Raw genomic sequence first — 21,740 nt, forward strand, 5'->3', positions numbered from 1 at the left:
GGATGTTTTCAGAACCACAGGCTTACCTCAGGATAACAAAACTATTCTGTCCTTACACAATTATTCAGCTCACCCAGAGGAAATACAGTGGTATCTGTGAACATTATTTCTATCTCTCAGCCACCGAGTATTAACTCCCTGGGTCAGCCTAGAGAAAATGTGTTATTCAAGATAGGAAACTTTACTACATAGGAGATTTAATGAGAAAGTAGATTTATCAGGCATGTAATATTCAGCAATTTCCATTCCATTCTTACAATGAATATACAATTTTAAATATTGCTTATGTCTACTATTCTATTCAAATCAAATATTGGGAAGAGTTTAGAGAAAATTTCAGCCTGAAACCACGTCAGCAAAAAAAAATCTTATTTTTTTTTTTTCTGATAAAGAATTTGCAGGCTTGAGCATAAATCGTTTCCCAAACACGCTTGGACAACTTTGGGAAGAGTGAGGGTGATTTCTTTAAGGCCTCAGGAAAAACTTGGGGCAAAAGAGACAGAAGAAGCCTGGGTGCAGAGTGACAGAGAAAAGACAGCTGTGTTGAGGACGCAGAAGTCCCGCCGTGCTGTGAGCGCACTGACACGTCAAAGGGTGCCAAGGGCCACAAGGAGGAGGAGCAGCTCCAGAGAGACCCAGCCACTTGGGAGAAGGCAGCTGAAGCCTCCACTGCCCGTGCAAGTAGGGACGTAGCTCAGTCCTGCTGCCCAGGGGTTCTGAACCTGACCCACTGCACCCGCCCTCAGGACAGACAGGTGAACAACCAAGCCAGCTGTCACCAGGGACCTCGTCAAGAAAGCAACTTCCTGCGCAATGACTTCAGCACATAAGATACACATGTTCCCATCAAAACCACCAAAAAAGAGAAGAAAATCCTTCAATCAATCCATACTTACAATATCAGCCTTACTCAACGTTTCACTTCCTGACCAGCAGCCTATAGAGTACCTGAGGCCTCCGCTGAGCTGTTGGTGAAAACAGTCACGAGAAAACTAGAACGGGCCTCCTATATTCTAGATAATTCTATGATAAAAAGACAAGAAGACTATCGACCAAAATGTTAAGTTTCTGTTTTGGAGTAATTTGCTATTTTTATTTTATTCTTTCTGCTTTTTTATACATTCCAAATTTATCACAGTAAACATTTACTACTTATCTAATGCAAAGTATATAAACATTTTTCCTGCTGTGACAGAACACCCTATACAACGGCAACATTTTCTAAACAAAAATTCAACTACTCAAAATGACTCATTCTCTGAATTTAGGCAGCCAAGGTTTTATTGTAATTTAGCATTCGACAGAAAGAGAAACTCAAGAGACTACATAGGTAAGATGGTTTTATTGAGTTCATTTAATTTCCCATTAGTAATGGAATTTTTAATCACATAAGTCACAGGTTTGCACGTATATTTTCACTAAGGATTAGGGCATATGGGAGATGTGGAGTTAATTTTATAATTATTTATTTTTATATGCTGAGCAAAAGGCTTCAGAACTTTTAACAGAATCTGATCTGATACACTTAAGAGGAATTATCGAAATCTTCACAAAAAAAATTTTTAAAAAGCTGAATTGGCGTATTCACAAATTCATGGAACCCAAATTTAGCAGCTGAGCAACTTGACGCTGTGCGCTGCACTGTCACTGTTAGACACGGTCTCATTTCTGCTCTGATTCCCGGACCCACGCCTGCCTCCCTTCTGGCAGCAGGTGCCTGGCTACGTTTACGCACAGAGAGCAGCGCACTGGCAGCTTGAGCTCCCTCAGCTTGTCACCTCTCAGCTCCAGTTCTCAGGTCTCTTGGCTCTTCCTCCTGATGCAGAGGAAGGACGCTTCCTCAGCCTTCCCACCAGCTCCCAGACTCCTCCTCTGCCCTCTCCTAGGAAGCTTCTATCCAGCAGACACCCCATTGCTTGGATTTCAATCTCTCCATCTTTACTGACGCTGTCCTTTCAGCTGAAGAGCAAGCCAAATGAAACCTTAAAAATGCGAGAAGAAAACATTAGTTGTATAAAATATCTTGGAGTGTGGGATATCTTTCTATTTCTGACACGAAACCCACAAAAAAAAAAAAACCCATAAAGAAAAAGATGAACAAATTCAAAAGGGCAATATTTTTAAAAATCTTAATTAAAAAAGAAAGTCTAGGGGGCTTGCCCCTTGGCTGAGTGGTTAAAGTTCCGTGTGCTCCACTTCGGCGGCCCAGGTTCTCCGGTTCGGATCTCCAGCACGGACTTACTCCAGGCAACAGCCACACTGTGGAGGAATCCCACATACAAAGTAGAGGAAGACCGGCAGGATGTTAGCTCAGGGCCAATCTTCCTTACAAAAAAACCAAAGCCTAAACAAATCAAAGACTAAAAACTGATAAAATTATTTGCAAGGCATATGACTAATAGGATAATATCTTATATGTTACATAACATCACCATAATACATAATTGACAATTACAAATCAATGAGAAAGAGATGAGAAGTCCAATAAAACTGGCTGATACCATAACCATTGAGAACAAATCTTACATTACACGTGTAAAAATATCAATCTGAATATTTCATAAATTGTATGGAGCTGCAGTCAAATCTGTTAATACATCTTCACTACTGGAGAGGCATTTTAGTACAGACTAAGGTCAAGAGTATGGCTCTCACTAATGACAAATTAGTCATTCATTTTGATCATAATAACTCCGACCTCCAGCAACAAACCTTCTCGATCCACGGTTTAGAGATGGGCAAAGCATGGGTCTGTGCGCCCAACAGCCCACCACCTGTTTCTGTGAAGAAAGTGCTGCTGGAACACAGCCTTGCCCACTCACTGACATATGCCTCGGGCTGCTTTTGTGCTACAAGGGCAGAGGTGAGTAGTTGCAACAGAGATGGTATGACCTGCAAACCCTGAAATATTCACTACCTGGCCCCTTACAGAAAAAGTCTGCCACCCACTTGTTTAGAATATTTAGCATATAAGAAACACAAAAATATTTGATCAGTTTCCCAGGATCACTCCTTTTTAATTCCATAAAGTTATATTCTACAAGGCAATAAGGTTTTTTTAAAGACATAAATTCCTAAACAGAAAGGATTTAGTTTTTATACTTTGGGGTAATATGTGCACATTGCAATAGTTGAATAATAGAACAGTAATCTTCCTTTTATATGTAAGATTTAAAACAGAAAAAAAGAAAAAAATTTCAGAAGAGTTACAAAGTTGCATGACAGAATTGAATGTAACAATTGCAAAATTATTTAAATAGACTGAATTCTGCAGTTTTGTGTGTGACCTTCCTAAACCTTTCTGTCTCCCATTGCTGGATTGTGTAACCGCCAGTAAAACCCCCTCAGGCAGATTCCTTAAACCAAACCCTACTGCTGGCAATGCTCTGCAAAGGAAACTTCCTTTCCCCCAGTGGAGGCCCTCATTGTCTCCATAAAACCAGGAAGTGAAGTCCGAAGGACTCATTGGAGCCACTGCTGCAGGAGCCCCCCCCCCCCCGCCCCCCCCCACCCCCCCCCTCCCCGGGCTTCCACTGCACCTGGGAAGTGGTGGATTATTGTCCCTGCAGGAGAAAGGGGGGGCGCCTTTAATCTGGTGTTTGGTGAGAAAAAAGCAAGTGAGAGGAAAATTCTTTTTAATGGAGCTAAGACATGGTCCCATTCTTGCTGTATTTGGTTCTCCGGAACAGAGGTTCTGGGGAGACAAATCTTAGATTAAGACTTGAAACTGGGCTTTCAAAGGAAAAAAACACGATCAATGAAATCTCTTTAAAATTTCCCTTGAGTGAAAACACAGTTATCGTGTAAAAGCAGTGTCATCAGCAAGCTGTGTTCCTTTCTCTGAAGACGGGGGTCTCAGGGAAATCTGAGACCTAAGAGAAAGGCCAGCGTACCTGTCTTAGAGAGAAGAGACTTTCTATTTTTCCTCTTTTTTAAAAAAAAAATCAGGTAAAAGAATGAAAATATGCCAAATCATGAGTAAGAGTTTATGACAGAACTGAAACCCACTGAGCAGTTGTGTGGCATCAGCCTAGGCGTGTGTCAGACCTCAGCCCACGGTAACTGCTTCCTGGAGAGACGAGTTGTTTGCATTATGGAAAATAATGCAGTACATTAATTTATACATTGAGATCACTATCCAGTACTAATCTGATAAACAACAGCCTTGAGACAACAGCTATACTGATTCTCCTATTTATTTTGGCCTATCAAAAAGTTGGTAAAAAGCTTGACTGATTTTAAGAGGTTATTTAATTTAAAATTTAAGTCCCTCCTACACTTTCCTTTGAAAAATAATCACAATAGAAAAAAGGAACCAATCAGAGTACAAGTAACAGAGGCAGAGGCTGAAATTACAAAAACTAGGTACACCTTGCTAGGATTAGGCATCTCATGCTAGGATTTCAGGACATTTTTAAGGTATAAAGAGACAAAATCTCATTACAAGTCGTATAAGTCATTGTTCTTACAAGTCGGCTGCCCACAGTGTTAACATGAACAGTATGAAATGATGATGGCGTGGTTGACTCACAAAATACTCTTAGGGGCATTACTGGAGATTATGTTAAAAAAAAACCACTGACAAAATAAAATAGCCTCAGTCTGCTGTGCTCATGGATTCCTGGTTACGTTATAACATGTTCAGGTACTTAGATATTATTGAGAACTCCGCCAGGCACAGTGTTACATTTATACTTCCCTTTAAAATAATGACACATGGTCACTATCAACCTATCCTTGGTGTTTTCAAAATTGGAATTATTTCTTCACCTATAGGTGGTACCAGCTAAAACTATGAACGTGATAAAATAAATCTCTACCTACTTTATGTTAATGAAGAGGACAGGTGGGTACTTATTTTCTTGAGGACTTAAAAGATACATGTTCTAACAAATCTACTAATTCTTTGAAGGCCCCATCCCAGCATCACAGAAGCTCAGCCTCCCACCCTGTGAGCAAAGGCCGGGGGCTGGACCCTCCTTTGTGCGACATTCAGAATTCAGAGCCAGAGGTTAAGCAATCCTTACCGCTAGCTTTTACTTCAAGTTGTCTTCTAGAAATGCCTTTCCGGTGTTATCTGCAAATGTTAAATCTTCCTCAGAGAAAGGGTCTCTCCATTGGACATTTTGGTATCTTTCCCCAAGACAGCACTGATTTAGCGTTTCCCCCCAAATAAGGGTAGACTTTGATCACCCCAGCATCTTATGACTCACAGAGACTGAAAGATTTGCATGCATTTTTCTAAGGATCCAGGAAATGTTGTCTCACCAAAGATTAATATAATCTTTCACCACACACAGAGTTTGGAAAAGGAATAAAATGCCATTCATATATATTCATCGATAAATATTTATGGAGGGCCTCTTATGTAGGCACTCGACTAGGTGTTATGAGGCACAGAGTCGGCTCCAAAGATAAGCCAGATATGGAGCCTATCCTCAAGGAATTCACATGGCGCTGGGTGGCATTCCACAGACATGTAAATAATTACAGTACAGGATAGATAATGATTCATTCCACAAGCCAGGTAAATAGACTCCGACCAGATTCCACAGGAGGAAGCGACAGACCTTAATAATTTGTGCCGTAGGAATCCCATCACTTCATTTTGAATCCCAAAGCTCCAGCGCAAATCCTTCTGCGGGAGACCATCTGAACGTAACAAAAATTGCTACTGAAGAATCCCTGAGAGAAAGTACAGGTGGCCCTCCGCATCCGCGGGTTCCGGGTCCCGGGATTCAACCGCGGATACGTGGGGCTCACTGAAGGCCTGCAGCATCCGCGGATTTGGTACAGGTCTGGGAACCAATCCCCCGCAGATACCAAGGGACGACTGTGTTCAAACTGCGACATCTTTCTGGTCCTGGAGAGGCACCGATAACACTCACCTGCATGGCTCCTGGAGCCCTGAGGCAGGTATCCTCTTGAAGGAGCTGTGGGCCGCCCGGGTCTGGATAGTAATTGTCATGCATTTACCAGGCGCTGCGGCTTTTAAAGCATTGTGCCCACCCATTATCTGGTAAGTATTATCCCTGAGGACCGGCTGGCACCATGAACAGGGCAGCCAGCACACCAGGGTTCTAACTCTGCTCAGCTCTCTCCAAGGTAAAATGAGGGGTTTGGGCACCAGATTTTCACCAAGGCTCCTGTGTGGCACGTGGGTAGGGCAAATTTAAATATCACCATTTACAGATAGGAAACGAAGGTGGCTTAGGGGACGGGCCCAAGGTCTCAGATAATAATGGATACCCAACACTTGAGCTTAACCCCCAGGCCTACAAGGACAAAGCATTTTCTACCACCTCATTCTCAGAACCATGCCTACCCTTTGTGGGCAGGAGGACAAAGAGAGACTCACGTACCATTAACCGAAGTATTTAAGTTATAAATAAAGATAAACTTAAAAGATGATGTATCCTCTCACCCTGACAAAAACTGCTCTGCAAGGACGTGGATGGCAAGGTGTGAATTATGAATTCTTGGCCTCCTGCAAGGACAGGAGGGAGGCGGGGGGAAGGCAAGCTGACTGACCACCCTCTCCCCACACTTGGAGCCCCCCACCCCGACACCTCCGCCCACAGGTCCAAACACTGTCCGCTCTCAAACCAAGACCCATTCCTGGGCACAGAGGTGAGTTCTGAGCCCAAGCAGATCCTGCACGAGAATTTGGTACTATTTGGCATGGGATTCCGCAATTCTGACCACCTCGACGGTCTGGCAGAGAGCCAGGCTCCTTGACCCTGTGGGAAGGGGCACTGCCACAGCAGGGCCAGAGGGCTGCAGAGGTCCCTCCTGCTTGGGGTTAAGAGCCAGTCTGATCACACTACCTCAAGATACAACCTAGGAAAGAGCAAAATCCGGGAAACTTCTTTCTTGTGAGAAGGTATTATCGCCTAATGGTTACAGGACCACATTCTGCTGCCAAACCCCTGGGCTGGGATCCTTGCTCGTCGACTCACCGGCAGTGAAGTCTCAGGCAAGTGACGGCACAGCTTGGAGCCTCAGTTTCTTCATCTTTAAAGTAGGAATAATAATTACTATGAGTGCATGAGACAGCACTGTGAGACGCTTGGCAGGCCTTAAACAGTGGGTAAACGGTGTGAGCTGCTCCCCAGCTGGAGAATCATATAAGCATAATTACATGCAAGCCCTTCGATGATCAAGGTTCAACACTCTCTCCACCAAGCATCCGGCCTGGCGCAGGGGTGGGCACCACCCACCCTACCCAAGGCGGCGGCTGCTGCCCCCGTCCCGCCGTCCCGGGTCCGAGGCGTCCACACCGCAGACGCGCACACTGCGAGCTACAGCCCGCTTTCGAAGTTAACTCGCAAACGTGGCCTCAGGCGCTGAAACTAAGTGTTGGCACCCTCAGGTCCACCCCTCCGCTGCGGATGGCCAAACCAGGGGGAGGTGGCATCGCAAGAGGCAGGCAGGACGCGGAGCCAGGGCGCACGCAGCTCAGCCGCGCCACCCCCTTGGCCGCGCTGCTCGGGCTGCCTCGCTGAGCCTACTGCAGGTCCCGACATCTCCCGGGCGCCGGGAGGGAGGGAGACTCGGGCAAGTCGGGGCATCTCCCTGGCACCCCCGCAGGTGCCGCCCGAGAGCGAAGACCTTTCCCGAGGGCAAGCCCCGACACTCCCCACCCCTCGGGTGGGAGGATTCCTAGGTGACCCCTTTCCACGTCCCACCCCGTCCCCCTCCCCGCCAAAAAACTTGGAAACTTGGCTGTTTCTTGAGGACCCAGACCTGCAAACAGCCCTTTCTGCTCGCTGTAAGGGACGGTCGTGACTGGGCACCAGAAGGCGGGCGCTCTGGCAAACACCAACAAAGGACTATATTTAGCTCCGTGCTCTCCGCCTAAATTCCTCTTATTTTTTCACTCAACTTCAAAACGACTAGGTTGGGGAAGTGGGCGGGAGGGGGCGGGAGCGGAGAGAACGGACAGCTGTGCGCCCGCCTCTCCACGCGGGTCCTGAACACCCAATCGCAGCCGCGGCGCCTCCTCCGCCCGACCGGCTGCAGGCGCCGGGGCGGGGACTGCGCGGGCCCGCGGGGCTGGGGCGAGGCCGGCAGAGCCCAAGGGTGGGTGTGCGGACCGTGGCAGCGACTTCTAAGCCCGGCCCGGCCCTGCGCCCGAGCGCCCCCGGCCCCGCCGCGGCCACCCGGCGTGGGGGGTGTCCGAGCTCTGGCTGCGGCCCCAGCCGGGGAGGCGGTGGGACCCGAGGGGCTGCCCCTTCCCCGTCGGGACGGCACTCCGGTCTCTGTCCGGGGCGACAAGGCCGCGTAGGTGTCCGCGCCGGTCGGTGTGCAAGAGCGGACCAAGACCACGAGAGAGCGCTCTGCGCCCCCCACGCCTCCGGTCTCCCGGCCGAGGCGCACCCTGCCGGGTCCCGGGGGTGGAGTCCTCGGGCTCGTGATAACAGAGGCGGAGGCAGAGCCTCCGTGCCCGGGCAGCAGCCGCCGGGACCCTCCGTCCCGCCCTGCGCTCCGCCGCCTCCCACCCCGCGCTGTTCTGGTCGGGCTCTAGACCCGCGCCTCCCCAGCCCCCGCGCCCGCTCCTGACCCGGATCCGGACCCCACCGCCGCCCCGCCCCGGCCCCGGCTCCGCCCCTGGACCCCTCCGCCGTCCCGCCCCCGGCCCCGGCTCCGCCCCCGGACTCCACCACCGCCCCGCCCCCGGACCCCGGCCCCGCCCCACCCGGCCCCCAGTCCCGCCCCCGGAAAGCCAGCGGGGCGGGCGGCGGGCGGCGGCGCACTGGGCATGCTCGCGGGCCGGGCGGGGCGGGGCGAGGCGGGGCTGGGAGGGCTGGCTGCGCGCGGCGGGCAGGAAGCCTCGGCCCGCGGAGGCTGCGGGGAGAGCGCGATGGGCCGCGGCGGCGGGCGCACGCTCTGCGGGCACTCATGCCACGCGCGCCCCGGCCCGACGCGCCACTAGCAGCCGCCTCCGCAGCCAGCCGCCACCGCCTGCCCGGCCTCCCGGGCTGCCGCGGCCAGGAGCTGCCGCCGTCGCCCCGCGCGGGCTGCCGGCATTGTCCTCCCGGTCCGCCGCGGGCTGCTGCGGGGCCCCGGACCCGCGCCCCAGGGACACGCCGCCGCCCGGCGCCCGGCCCCCGCGCGCTGCTCTCGGCGCCCCGCGCCCCAGCCCCCCTCGCCGAGGCTGTTCCTGCGGAGCGGAGGCAGGGGAGAAGTCCGGCCGCCTAGCCCAGCCCTTCCCGGCGCGCAGCCCCGACGGGGCCGCGGCAAGACGGAGCCATGAGAGAGTACAAAGTGGTGGTGCTGGGCTCGGGCGGCGTGGGCAAGTCCGCGCTCACCGTGCAGTTCGTGACGGGCTCCTTCATCGAGAAGTATGACCCCACCATCGAGGACTTCTACCGCAAGGAGATCGAGGTGGACTCGTCGCCGTCGGTGCTGGAGATCCTGGACACGGCGGGCACCGAGCAGTTCGCGTCCATGCGGGACCTGTACATCAAGAACGGCCAGGGCTTCATCCTCGTCTACAGCCTCGTCAACCAGCAGAGCTTCCAGGACATCAAGCCCATGCGGGACCAGATCATCCGCGTGAAGCGGTACGAGCGCGTGCCCATGATCCTGGTGGGCAACAAGGTGGACCTGGAGGGCGAGCGCGAGGTCTCGTACGGCGAGGGCAAGGCCCTGGCCGAGGAGTGGAGCTGCCCCTTCATGGAGACGTCGGCCAAAAACAAAGCCTCGGTGGACGAGCTGTTCGCCGAGATCGTGCGGCAGATGAACTACGCGGCGCAGCCCAACGGCGACGAGGGCTGCTGCTCGGCCTGCGTGATCCTCTGAGGCCCCGCGCGCCCCGCGCACAAAGCCGAGCGCGCGGCCCGCTCAGTGGGATCCCCTTCTCGCTTTGAGGCTGGAGACGACTCTGCCGGGGCCGGGGTGGCCCGGGAGCCAGGCTGGCCTCCGCCCCGTGTCCGAGGGGGTGTCCCGCCCTGACTCTCCGCGACCCGGTGGGAACGTGGCTCTGTGCAGCATGTACGTTTCTCATTGATTTTGGTTGACGCATATTTCCCCGTTGAAGGAGCCGTTAGGGCGCTGTATTGGCAGCTTGACGCCGGCGAGCGAAAGTTTCAGCCTGGAAAAAAATGCGGTGGGGGAGGAAGAGGACGGGAGAAGGTGGAGGGGACCTTTTGTGTGTGTGTGTGTGTGTGTCAACAACCGTTTTCTAGTTCCAAGCTTTCAGTACATGGAAGAAGTCCGGGACAACCAAATGAAGGAGCAGGAGGAGAGGAAGAAACTTTTGTTTTTTCCTTGTTTTCCAGGAGTGGCTGGAAATTAAGATCGGGTTCCTTTTCTGCCAGCTTGGAAGGGCAACCCCGTGACTGATTGCGATTCCGAGGATGTCTATGCAAAGTTGGGTTCTTGTTACAGTGTATCCAGTTTGAAGTATTGCACATCTGAAGTGGGACTGTTAACACTGATGCCAATACAGTGTGGGGTGCCAGAAAGTGTCTGCTGATATTTGTGGAAAAAAAAAAAATCTATTTTGTTTACCTACTGTATCAAAGGGGAGTCTGGGGGAGAACGGTAGTATTTTTTTTTATCAGCTGTGAAAAAAATGTTACAGATCTGCACATTTTTGTGTGTACTATTGTGTGTGTGTGTGTGTGTGTGTGTGTGTGTGTTTAAGTTTAGCTTCTTGTTCTTATTGGTTGGCAGTAACAGATTTTGATGACGAGCTCTTTAAAATCCAGTACAAAGACTTTGCAAATGGGATTCAGGGCCCCAGCACCCCTGTGTCTGCAGAGTGCCTTCAAAACTCAGCTGTGCCAGCCGGTGCCAACCTGTGAACCTCCCACCATCTCCTAGAATCCGCTCTTCCCCAAACCACTTCCAGTTTCCTTCCCGCAATCTTCCTGAAGGAGCCAGGACAATAGGGCCTGTTGTTTGGTGAATTTCTGTATTATTTCCAGCCTTTAATGTAATTTCCATGTCTTGCAATGGGCTTCTTTTTTTTTTTTTTTTTTTTGCTTCATTTTATTCGAATGTTCAGGTATTTAGCTCCTTTTTATATTATTTTTTAAAATGTTTTCGTTATCTGTTTATAGGATGTTCCTCCAGAAGCAAGAGAGCAAAATTTTACTGTTGTGATGTACCAAAAGAATTCTAATTGTAATTTTTAATTCCAGACACGCGTTTAATCATTGTCTCTTCATTTTAAGACTTTTAATACAAATTTCATTTTTAAAGAAACAAACCCAAAATGATCGTTTGTGTTTCTGTGTTTCACGTTCGCTGATTTAATACAGTATCGTGGCTGAGGTGGACGGGGACAGGTGCATGATGACCCCAAGAGTTGCTTGTCACATTTTGAAGGCAGAAGTATCTCAGTGACAAGTTGGGTAATGTTACTCCCAACTTCTCAAGTCCAGAAGAGATCCCCAAGGTCTGGGAAGCGGTGAGGTGTGCCCACCATCTGACTCCAGGATGAGCAGGATATTGGGTCTGTTCTGCTGATGTGGGGCAGTTTACCTCGCAGTGGGTGGGGAAGGGCGGAACCCAGCCACTAACACTGCCCGAGGTCTGGGAGAGAAGCTGGCCACCCAACCTAGCAGGGTAGTGGTTTTCCTTTTCCTTAAGCATCTTTGGGGAAGATGATTTCCAACTCTGAAGTCATACCCCCCCCCCCCCCCCCGTAGTGTTTTCTGCAGTACATTTGTATGGGTTGTAGACACTCTCTCAGCCCTTTTGAGGTTTTGAAGTTGATGATTAGATTAAAAGGAAGAGAAGGGAAGGTAAAACCAAGACCAGCCCCCTACTCTCATTACACTGAGCAGTTTGTGGACCATTTTGACCTCACTAAGTTTTCTTTCCAACAGTAGGAGGCAGTGTGAGCTTTTCATTTTCTGTTTTGTTTTCCTGAAGGGCCACTTTACTAATATGACCTCTGTGGGGTACAAAAAGGTGTATGACTGTGTGTCGAGAGCACTCAATCTACCCTGTGTCTGTGGAGTGTAGACGAAGTCTTCTGAAGGGTCTTTTGACAAAATCTTGATTTATTCTGTTGAGGAAGCCAAAAGAAATCATAGGCCACAAGTTTCTTTAAAGCTGTATTAACATATCTTGCCTTAAAATGTTGTGTCCTTTGCCCAGGTGACATCTCAGTATTCCAATGTGGAGGAGGAGAGAATTTTTCGTGTGTGGTCCTGTGGCCATTTTTTTCACTCTTGATGTCACCTAAGTTTAGCATTAAACTCAGTTGGAAGGCAGTGTATTCTAGGTATATAAATGAGGAGAAACTACTAAAACGTATGCCTTTGTAAAGATTCTTTCTTGCATTCGAAGAAATGGAATGCTTCACTAGATCTAAAGCGTCGAAAATTCTAAAGACCTGTATCAGTAACTGTGAAGGACTCTTTTTAAAAAGCATTTGCTGAGTGTTTCTTACAGTTTTGTTTTGGTGTTTTGGACGCCTTTTGACATAAAATGCTACCTGGTATCTAACTTACTTAAGAAATGTGTATACTCATGACAGGGGATATTTGAAAATGGGAAATTGGAAATGAAATAGGTTGCTGGGTGCATTCATCATCTTCCCACAAGATTTAGTCCCTTGCCTGACTAAATTCCTTACAGGTTTGGGATGGCAGGGCAGAAGATTTTAGTATGCTTTTACTGAGTACTGTAAAATAAATGCTTTTTGGATTCTCATGAAAGCAATTTGTTCGTGTGCCTGGAGCAGGAAAATATTAGTTCTGAATTTTGTAGACTTCTCTGTTATTTTCTTGAAAAAATTGAGAGGAGTAAAGGACATTGTTTTTAAGAATATGTCAGAGTATTTGGCTAGTAAGAATGCCTCCTGGTATTATCTGGTGAAGAGATAACAGCATTTGTTTCCTTGAAAAAATTGGGCTGACTTCAGTGTTAAAGAAAGTCGAGGGAGAGGGGAGCTGGCTGTGAGGCCATCACCTGTGAAAACAGAAACTGGCTAGGAAAGGAGCCTTTGTCCTGGGGAGCAAAAGTTAACTTTTAAACTTGACCCCTGCTGTTCAACAGCTTTTCCTTCTGGTCCCTGACTCATCCAGGCTTTATGTCATTTCGAAGGGTTATTTTTGCCCTTCTTTTGTAATAGCCTCAGAAAAGTGGACAGTATCATCTAAGTCTGACATTTTCGTGTTCGGAGGTTATGGTTCTTAGCTGAAACGAGTTCCCGTTGTTAATGTTGAAATGAACTTTACTGAATCACATGTTAGGATCAGATCTAGTTGGGGTTAGAATTCTTGAAACGGATGAGGCTTCCTGCTTCCTGATGAGTTTGCGTTCCCCGTACGTGGGAATCCTGAAATGCCTCTGCTGTTTGAACTGCTCGGGGAGCTCTGTGCGTGTCTTCACCTGCAGGGTTATAGTCCAGTGTTTCTCACAGGTGGGATGGGAAAGTGGGAGAACGCGATCTGTAGCTGCTGGTCTTGGGAAATAGATCAAAATGCATGCACCTTAACTATCATAAAAGCATATATTTACTTTTTACAAGAGCTGGAATCAGCCCCCTGCTTACAAATAAGAAGGAAACAGAGATGGAATTTGGAGATCACCTCAGTTAGTTAAAACGATATCAAACATTTGTCACAGTGTCCCCTTAAGTGGGAAACACTTGCTAATATAAATTTTGGCCTTGTGAAAATGTAGTGAATTTTTAAATAATCCTGGTATTTAAATGTGGTATAAAGTATAAAGAATGTATAAAGAATGTGGCATTCTTGATTATGATATTTTCCTCAGAGTACTAGGAATAATTGATGGCATTTAGCTGAATGTGCTAGTTCTAGAAGATAATCTGATGGTTTGAGAAGGCCTTGGGGATCATCTGGTCCAAAGTTTCTCAAACTGGACCACATGTCACTGTCACCGGAGGTTATAATAGACGTTGCTGGGCCCTTGTCTGGTGTCTCATTCGATATGTCTGGGTGTGATCTCGTAATTTTCATTTCTGACAAGTTTCTAGGGGCCACACTTTGAGAACCAATGATCTAGTCCAAACTCCAAATGAGTACCGTACGGAGAGCCAGCTAGATGTTTAGGGGCCCAGACTGAAGACCAGTGTCCCACATTTTACAGTACTGCCTACCACAAAGCTGTGGAGTAATGTTACTGAAATCGATGGCTGAAGAGGCCACGTACCATTCACAGGAGACTGTTACAGGGCTGAGTGGAACGGGGTGGACACATTGCTGGCAGGGTGACTGTTTCACATTGGTATGTGCATGGTCTGACGGGTTTTCAGGGTTCCTTCAGAAGTGGACTAAAAAAAGAAAATACGGGCATGGCCCAGGTAATCAGAACCAACATTTCTTCCCCCAAAAAACAATTTTGAAAAGAATGGCAAAAACATTTTTTTAAAAATAGAAAGGAGAATGATGATTGATGCCTTGAGAAAACAGGTGCCCAAAAGACGCCTGAGATTGCCCCTTGATTGTTAAGAATGTGGCTGCGGTGGAAATCTGTGAACGTAGCTGAATTGTTGCATTTGTCGGTGAGTGTTTATTGAGCACATACTATTAGCTGTGGTGCGAGGATTAATGCTTAAACAGGAGGAAGCCAGGCCAAAGAGCAACAGCGCTGTGCTTCTGTCCGCGTGAGCTGTGAGAAGAGCCTGTGTTAAACCACAGGAGTGCGTGGCTGCATGCACCATCACTGACAATATAGTCCTGGGCATCTTTCTGGCAGGGAGTAGACTCAGTAAATTTGTTGTAAATTGGAACTTTACTTTGAAAGGTATGTGGATATTGCAAATAAAAATGGATCCCATGAGGCTTAAGGAACTAATAGTTTTGTTGCATGTGGAACTCTGTCATTTTGTGCATCGTTTCAAACTTCCTTTCTGAGGTTAACTAAAATTGAGCATTTAGAAATAGGAAATCAGTTTGCTTGCATATTTATATGTCAAAGGGAAGAGGGAGAAAATGGAGAAAAAGACTTAGGAAATTTGTTCTCTGTCTTTTTTTTTTAAATGAGGAAACAAAAAAGCCAAGGATGATTTAGGTTATGTTCTTAAAGAAAGAAGCAATTGTTGGCAGACGGTTTTTGGGGGGTTCCTCATGTAAAGAAGATTCAGGGAGGGTATTTCTTTTGTAAAAGATAATCTTCTAAAAATGAGTGTGCCAAAGAATTAAGCTGACATTCTGAGTTTGCTCATCTTAAAGTTATTTTATACAAAAGCTCTTGTTCTCACGCCTTCCGCGGCTGTTGGAGGAAGGCAACCAGCTTAGAGAAAGAAATATTGAGCAACAAGCTGTAAGAGGTAACAGAATAGCGATTATTGCAAAACCGTGTGAATTGAAGGGAGTTGTGATTATTAGCCTCCTGCAGTTTGCAAAAGGATTTCTAGAGACTGTTTTCTGTAGACTTTCCCATGAATTTCACAGCACACTTTTTAAATGTGGAAGGTTACAGAACTGCAGAGATAGAATAGTTCATCTGAAGCTGCTTCATTGTTTATTTTTTTTTAAATCTGATTACTATAGAACCATTTATGAGAGGCAGATTTATTTCTTATAGTTTTATAGCTTCAGTAAAGTTCTTAATATTTTGTCTGTTATCTGACCATTTATAAAAGGTTTTCAAAGTCTGGTTTTAGTCATGAACTCAGAATATTTGAATGTTATTTAATATTGTACCTATTAATATTAATCTATTTTTAAATATTCTCTTTAAAGGCTGACATCAGATTGAATTATACTGCATTCAAGAAAGGAGCCTCTATACAGATCTGCACTAGCATAATTCTATAAGAACATCTATTTCTATAAATATGTTTTATATTTATTTATAAATTTCTATAGAACATATATTTCTATATAGATAATTTTGAATTCTGCATTGTAAGGGGTAAGAGAATTACAGGGAGGTTGCTAAGTCTGATTTCGGCATCGTTCATCATCTAGTAGGAAAAGGCTTGAGTCTAGAATTCTTCCTCTGAGTGTGGTCACCTCAGCTTCAGTTGTCACACTACTTGTCACTTTTCCTCTGTCATTTCCTTCATCCTCCTCTGATTTCTGCAAATGGTTTTCTCTGTCACAAGTGTAATCCATATTCATTGCTATAAAGCCTAAGAACTGCTTAAACTGATGGCTATATAAATGTGTTTTCCGTAAAATAGTGTGAAGAGGGAAGTCTTTTTCACCCTGTGTTTGAGGTCCAGATGGAAAGAGACCCCAGCGGTTAGAGGAGGTCGCCCACCAGGCAGATGTGACCTTCAGGTTTGGGCACAGCTTTTGCGTTTCATTTTTAAACTGATAAAGGAAATTTTGAAAAAATGAATTCAGTTGTAGGAATGTTAATTTTAATACACTTAGAACTGCCTAAAAATTTATCCAGGCCCTCTCTTCTTCACTAATCTCGTGCTGAAGTCAAAACATGAGACATAACCCGGTGCATTCTCTTTAAGAGAATCTTAGACCTTGAAAGGCAAGACCCACAACAAACAGGAACCTAATCCAAAGAACGAAACTGTTTTCCTGCATTTTTGCACAAACCAGCTTTAATGTCGTTATTGAGGAAGCATCGAGAGTGGTACACTGTGACATATTTTCCTAGTCATTTCGGGAGTGTTCCGTGGGTGTCTCAGGACTGGGCAGGAGAAGGTGATGGAGCTCAGAGGGGAGTCAGCTGCAGACTGAGATGGCCTAGTCCCCAGCCCATGCCCTGCCCTGCCCGTGAATTCCCCCAGCAGTAGTGGATTTCCTCGTGTTCAAGTGCCTGACTCACTGTGACTCAGGGCTTGCTGAGGGCTGCTGCTGGCCAAAGGTGAGGGCCTGTGGCCTGGAGTGATAATGCTGCTGTAATACATTGACTCTAACTCCGGGGTTCTCAACCTCAGGACTGTTCACATTTGGGGCTGGATAATCCTTTTTGAGGGAGCGGTCCTGTGCATTTTAGGATGTTTCTTAGTATCCCTGGCCTCTACCTGCCAGATGCCGTGGTACCCACACTCCCCAGTCGTGACAATGAAAAACATTGCCAAATAATTCCCTGGGGGAGAATAGCCCTGGCTGAGACCTCCTCTGAACTTGACCCTGTGAGATAGAGGAGGCGGGCATAAACCAGAGGAGAGAGGGTGGAACCTGGTAAGCCAGGAGCGCTTAAGACTTTGTGACTCCAGAGCATTGCTAAAAATACCCATGTTCTCTGCCGTGCTTGAGACAATGTCACTCTGATAGCTTGTTAAATCCACACCTTGGTGAAAAGCACTGTTCAGGGATGGAGAATTATAGGGGATTTTAGTTACCTGGGAGGAGAAGGAATATGATTCAGAAGGAGGGTGTGCTCCGGTTGGATGAGGAACTCGGAAGGTCGGAGAGCACCTGGGGCAGCTGATGACAGCATGAAAGGACCTGGTGGTACAGCAGGCTGCTGGGGGGCGCAGGGCAACTGTGTTGCAGTTTTGCTTGGGCCCCCTAACCTCCACTGGAGACATCTAGAAGGTTTTCAGCCTTGCTCAGCTTCCTCCCCTTCACCTCACAATCCCTTTCCAGTTAATGCAGGGCCCCATCCAACATCTGGACTCCTCACTTTGGGGTAGAAAGCATTCGTTTTATGTATCCCATCCCTCTTTATTTTCACTTTCAACTCCCTTCTTCCCTCTCTCCCTCCCTTCCTCTCTCCCTCCCTTTTCTTTGCTTCCTTTAGAACAATGACTGAGTGTGTCCAGGGCTGCACACCCACTTGTGCCCACACCCCTTGGCCAAGCTGTCAGGAAGGGGCGCACAGCCCCAGGCCGAGTGGTTAAGTTCACGCACTCCGTTTGGGCGGCCCGGGGTCCACCAGTTCGGATCCTGGGCACAGACCCAGCACGGTTCATCAGGCCACGCTGAGGCGGTGTCTCCCAGAGCACAACCAGAGGCACTCACAGCTAGAATATACAACTGTGTACCGGGGGTCTTTGGGGAGAAGATAAAAAAAAGATTGGCAACATTTGTTAGCTCAGGTGCCAATCTTTAAAAAAAAAAAAGGCACAGAGGCAGCAGTGAGGGCCATGTAATGAAGCAGGTTTGCTGCGGCTGCCAACCCCTGACTGCATTGAGTATCCTGTCAGCAAGTTCATCACCGCGGAATTAACTCAGTGACCATGGGTCTTTAATTTACTCTGAACCAGATGTGGTTGTTTTTGTTCTTAAGTTTCAAATGAAAGGAATATTTAAAAGCCTATGCAATACACCCTAAAAACTTTAAGCAATCGGACAGCCTACCTGGTGGGGCAATTAGGATTCCACGTCTCACTGGAGCACATTGGGAAATCTAACATTCCTTGTAAGTAAAAGATGCAACAGCTTGGAAACTGAGCAAGAACAATCTCCAAGCCTATCAGAAGGTTCTAACCAGCCGGCAGAGTCTCTAGAAGAAAGGTAGGCAGTAAATGGAATAATTCTCCACAATGAAAAGGGCTGTTCGGTGGAAGCGGATGAGTGGCTGGGGGAGCTGAAGCTTGCTTCTCAAATTTAAGAACAATCTTGTATTAGAATGGATGGTGTTCGTAGAAATATTTTATTCTCTATAGTATCTTTGTATTAAATTGAAAATGGAAACAGATTTAATTGGTAATGTGATCACAAGATAGAGAAAACAGATTTGGTATGTCTAAGTTTCCTGTTTTTCTTTATTATCTTCCTTTGTAATCATCTGTGCTATTTTGCGACTTTATTTTTCTTATCTGTAGGATTTATTGGCTTTGGGGAGTGTTATGTTTTGTTTCTAATTAATAAGTCTATAATGAGGGAAATATTCAGTTGTGAATCATTGTAGCCAGTAGCCAAGAAAATATATGTATTCATAAATTTAAACCCATAAATTAATTATGTAGGATGTTTTGCAATGTCATTATTTGTGTTTACCTTTTATAGCTTAGAAATGATTTTCAATGCAACGTTTTCAGTGGAAATGAAACTCACCCTTTTTTTTGATTAAAGACTATTTGGTTATTATTTGGAAAAAAGTAGTAATCATTTTTTAGAGTATTATCATGAACTCTCTGTAGTTTACATTTTGTAGCAAAATTACTAACAATTTTCCCTTTTAACTTTTCCTCGGAAGAGTAGCACTTAATGAAAAAAAAAAGCATGTATGTGAACTACCCAAAAGTCACCCAGTAGTTACTTGGGTTTATCACGGTGGTGGTGATTTTGGCAACATATGTACCCTCTTAACTACAAGTAATAGAATTGATTTGTGCCAACCTCTAGGGAAGGACTAAAAATGCACGCCCAGTGGGACTAGAGTGCCGTTTGGTGTTAACAATTTTGGAGAATGTAGAGAGTAGATAACACACCAGAAATAAATACACAGAAAGTTGGCCTCCTAGAAAGTATTTTTGCTTAGTCATCTCAGCTTGTAGTTTTAAAAAATCATATGATGAAAATTATCAGCATGATATCACAGTGCCATGCAGTGAGAATCGCCAATTTTCACGTTAAAAATTTTCTGACCACCTAAATTATCTTCTTTTTATTATTTCCCAAAGCTGGCCCACTTTGATTATTGAAAGACAGTCTTTCATTTGCCAGAGAATATGGACAGATTTTGTTGTCTGCAGTGAATTCCAAATGGAGTTTAAAGTATTACATATCAGGACTTAAATAGATTACAGGAACTTGATTTTTACATTTTTAGTATCAGAATACAAGCTTTGTATAGAGTCTGATTTCATTAAGCAGTAGAATATGTTATCAAAAATAATCAGATAATGAAGATAGTACAAAAAGTGAGTAAATTTTATGATTGTGGTCAATATCAGTGCCACTAAAATTTCATTCCTTTATTCAAGTTTGTGAAACAGGTCTTTTCTTGGCTATTCTTTATGTGCATTTTAGAGAAAAAGTGAAATCTCTGCAAATTTATTTTTTAAAAATTGATCTTTCAGAGTATTCTTCTCTTGGTATTATTCTCTAAAATATATTTGACCTGAATAGAGTTAAAGCTTTTTCCCAAAAATGCTAACTTATGGTTCCTATAGCAACCATAATTTACTCTCTTATATAACTCCTTGCTTCATGCCATGGTTAATATATGCAATAAAGCTCTAATTAACTTTCATCTTTCCTTAGATTAGTGTGTGGTTTCCAGGAATAGAAGGTGGAGGAAGGCAGGGAGTAATGCTGTGTTTGTAGAATCTGCAGATTGAGAACAGGAGGATTGCTAAGCAACAGAAGAAGGATTTACTTAGCATTCAGCCATAATATTTTACTATGTTTTGAATCACAAAAAAAACCATTCTATTAAAATGCACATTTAAATTCTTGATGTATAGTATGCATGAAGTCTCTTAGCTCACATTATAGATCTTGAATTAGAGTCTCAAAGAATAACTATGAGAAAATGTAACTTATTTGATTAGAATACTGTATTATGAGTTCAAATATAAGTTTGAACTTGTTTTATTGAGCTTATTTATTGAGATTTTATTTTATTTTAAGGATACAGCCATCTGCAAACAATGAAGAATACGCTTACGTAGTCAATTAAATATTGAGCACAAAGTAAGCGCTGTACCAAGAATAAGATACTATCTTACTTATATAGAATGCTGATATATTTAGTGTGTTTATCTGCTGACTTTTAGTATTGAATTCCTCCACTGGAAGGTGAGTCTGTAAGGCGAGGACGTGTCCTTTTGTCCCCAGTGCCTAGGGAAAGGCCGCATGACTCAGCATGACTCAGCACTCAGTACCTACTGAGTGAGTGAATGAACAGTTAGTCACAAGGGGAAAGGAAGTCAGGCTGACTGGCAATAGGTCACAATTACCAGAAAAATTAGGATATTTCAAAGTTCTGTATCAACTGCAGGCAAATGTTATAGAATGAAAATCTGTGGCCTGTGCTTTAATCCATCAATCCTAAAAATTTACAGCTTGGAATGGCAATGCTATTATGGTGTTAGTGAGACTTACATTTTCTATGAAGCTGTCAGAAGCGAAGTTAAAATTCCAGAACTTTTGGGAAATTAGCATACTGTGTAATTAACCTGTGCCCTGCTCCGCACTGGTTTTCCAAATGCAGGTATGCCTTGGTTTATACGGAAGATATAATTCTGAAAGAGCTGTGTGTAAAAATTAAATCATATTTAAGATACAATTAAGAAACTTATTAGCTAACAGACCAATCTTTGAATCATTTGAAGGCAGATAAATTATTTTATAATATAAATAACCACTAGCTAACAATATGAATTTGTATTATCTCACACTGTATTTTTCTTAGATAAGATATTTGTCTCAAATCACTTTGTCTGTTTAGTTTGAACACCTGGATTCTGTTTTTCAGAATGGCACTCCTATTAAACTTCCTAGTGGCCCCCCTGTCATATCTGCCTGGATTGTTCCTAATCTAAGCAATAATTCCAACTTTTCAGGAAACCTATAAAATAGTTTGAGGGAGGACCTGGAAAGATGCAAACCTATGTAGAGACAAATAGAATTTTCATATTACAATATTTTAAACATAATTTAATTTATTTATCACACTTAAGATTTTTAAGAAGTTTCTTTGTGAGAGGAGATATGCCATTTAGAAAAAAACAGTAATAAAAAGGATAAATTATATTGTGCTTATCAAAGACTTAGTAGTAAATGTTTCTATTTAGAAAAATAGGCTACATATAAATATTATGCATATTATAAGCATATAAGTGTATCTACTTTATCCTTGTTTCAGACTTGTTAAACTCTTAAGAAAATCTTGCAACTTATCTAATGTAACTCCTTGCTCTCAGCGGACTCCGTAAGCTTTCT

At 45.2% G+C, this 21,740-nt stretch overlaps 2 protein-coding genes across 2 annotated transcripts; one reads left to right on the plus strand and one right to left on the minus strand.

Annotated features, from left to right (window-relative positions):
• Positions 1–1,327: 1,327 nt before the first annotated feature.
• On the minus strand, positions 1,328–8,763 carry LOC106781852 (WAS/WASL-interacting protein family member 1). The gene is made up of 4 exons (XM_070236970.1): positions 8,564–8,763; positions 7,747–8,494; positions 6,960–7,115; positions 1,328–1,982 (listed from the first exon to the last, which is right to left on the minus strand). Exons 1-2 carry the CDS (start codon positions 8,761–8,763, stop codon positions 7,858–7,860), a joined length of 837 nt encoding a protein of 278 aa, XP_070093071.1. The 3' UTR covers positions 1,328–1,982; positions 6,960–7,115; positions 7,747–7,857.
• A 42-nt stretch (positions 8,764–8,805) lies between these two features.
• RAP2B (RAP2B, member of RAS oncogene family) lies at positions 8,806–11,218 on the plus strand. Its single transcript, XM_014731928.3, has one exon. The coding sequence runs from the start codon at positions 9,253–9,255 to the stop codon at positions 9,802–9,804; it is 552 nt and encodes a 183-aa protein (XP_014587414.2). The 5' UTR covers positions 8,806–9,252; the 3' UTR covers positions 9,805–11,218.
• The last annotated feature ends 10,522 nt before the right edge of the window (positions 11,219–21,740 follow it).

The sequence above is a fragment of the Equus caballus genome, chromosome 16, assembly GCF_041296265.1.
Source record: "Equus caballus isolate H_3958 breed thoroughbred chromosome 16, TB-T2T, whole genome shotgun sequence".
Lineage (NCBI taxonomy): Eukaryota > Metazoa > Chordata > Mammalia > Perissodactyla > Equidae > Equus > Equus caballus.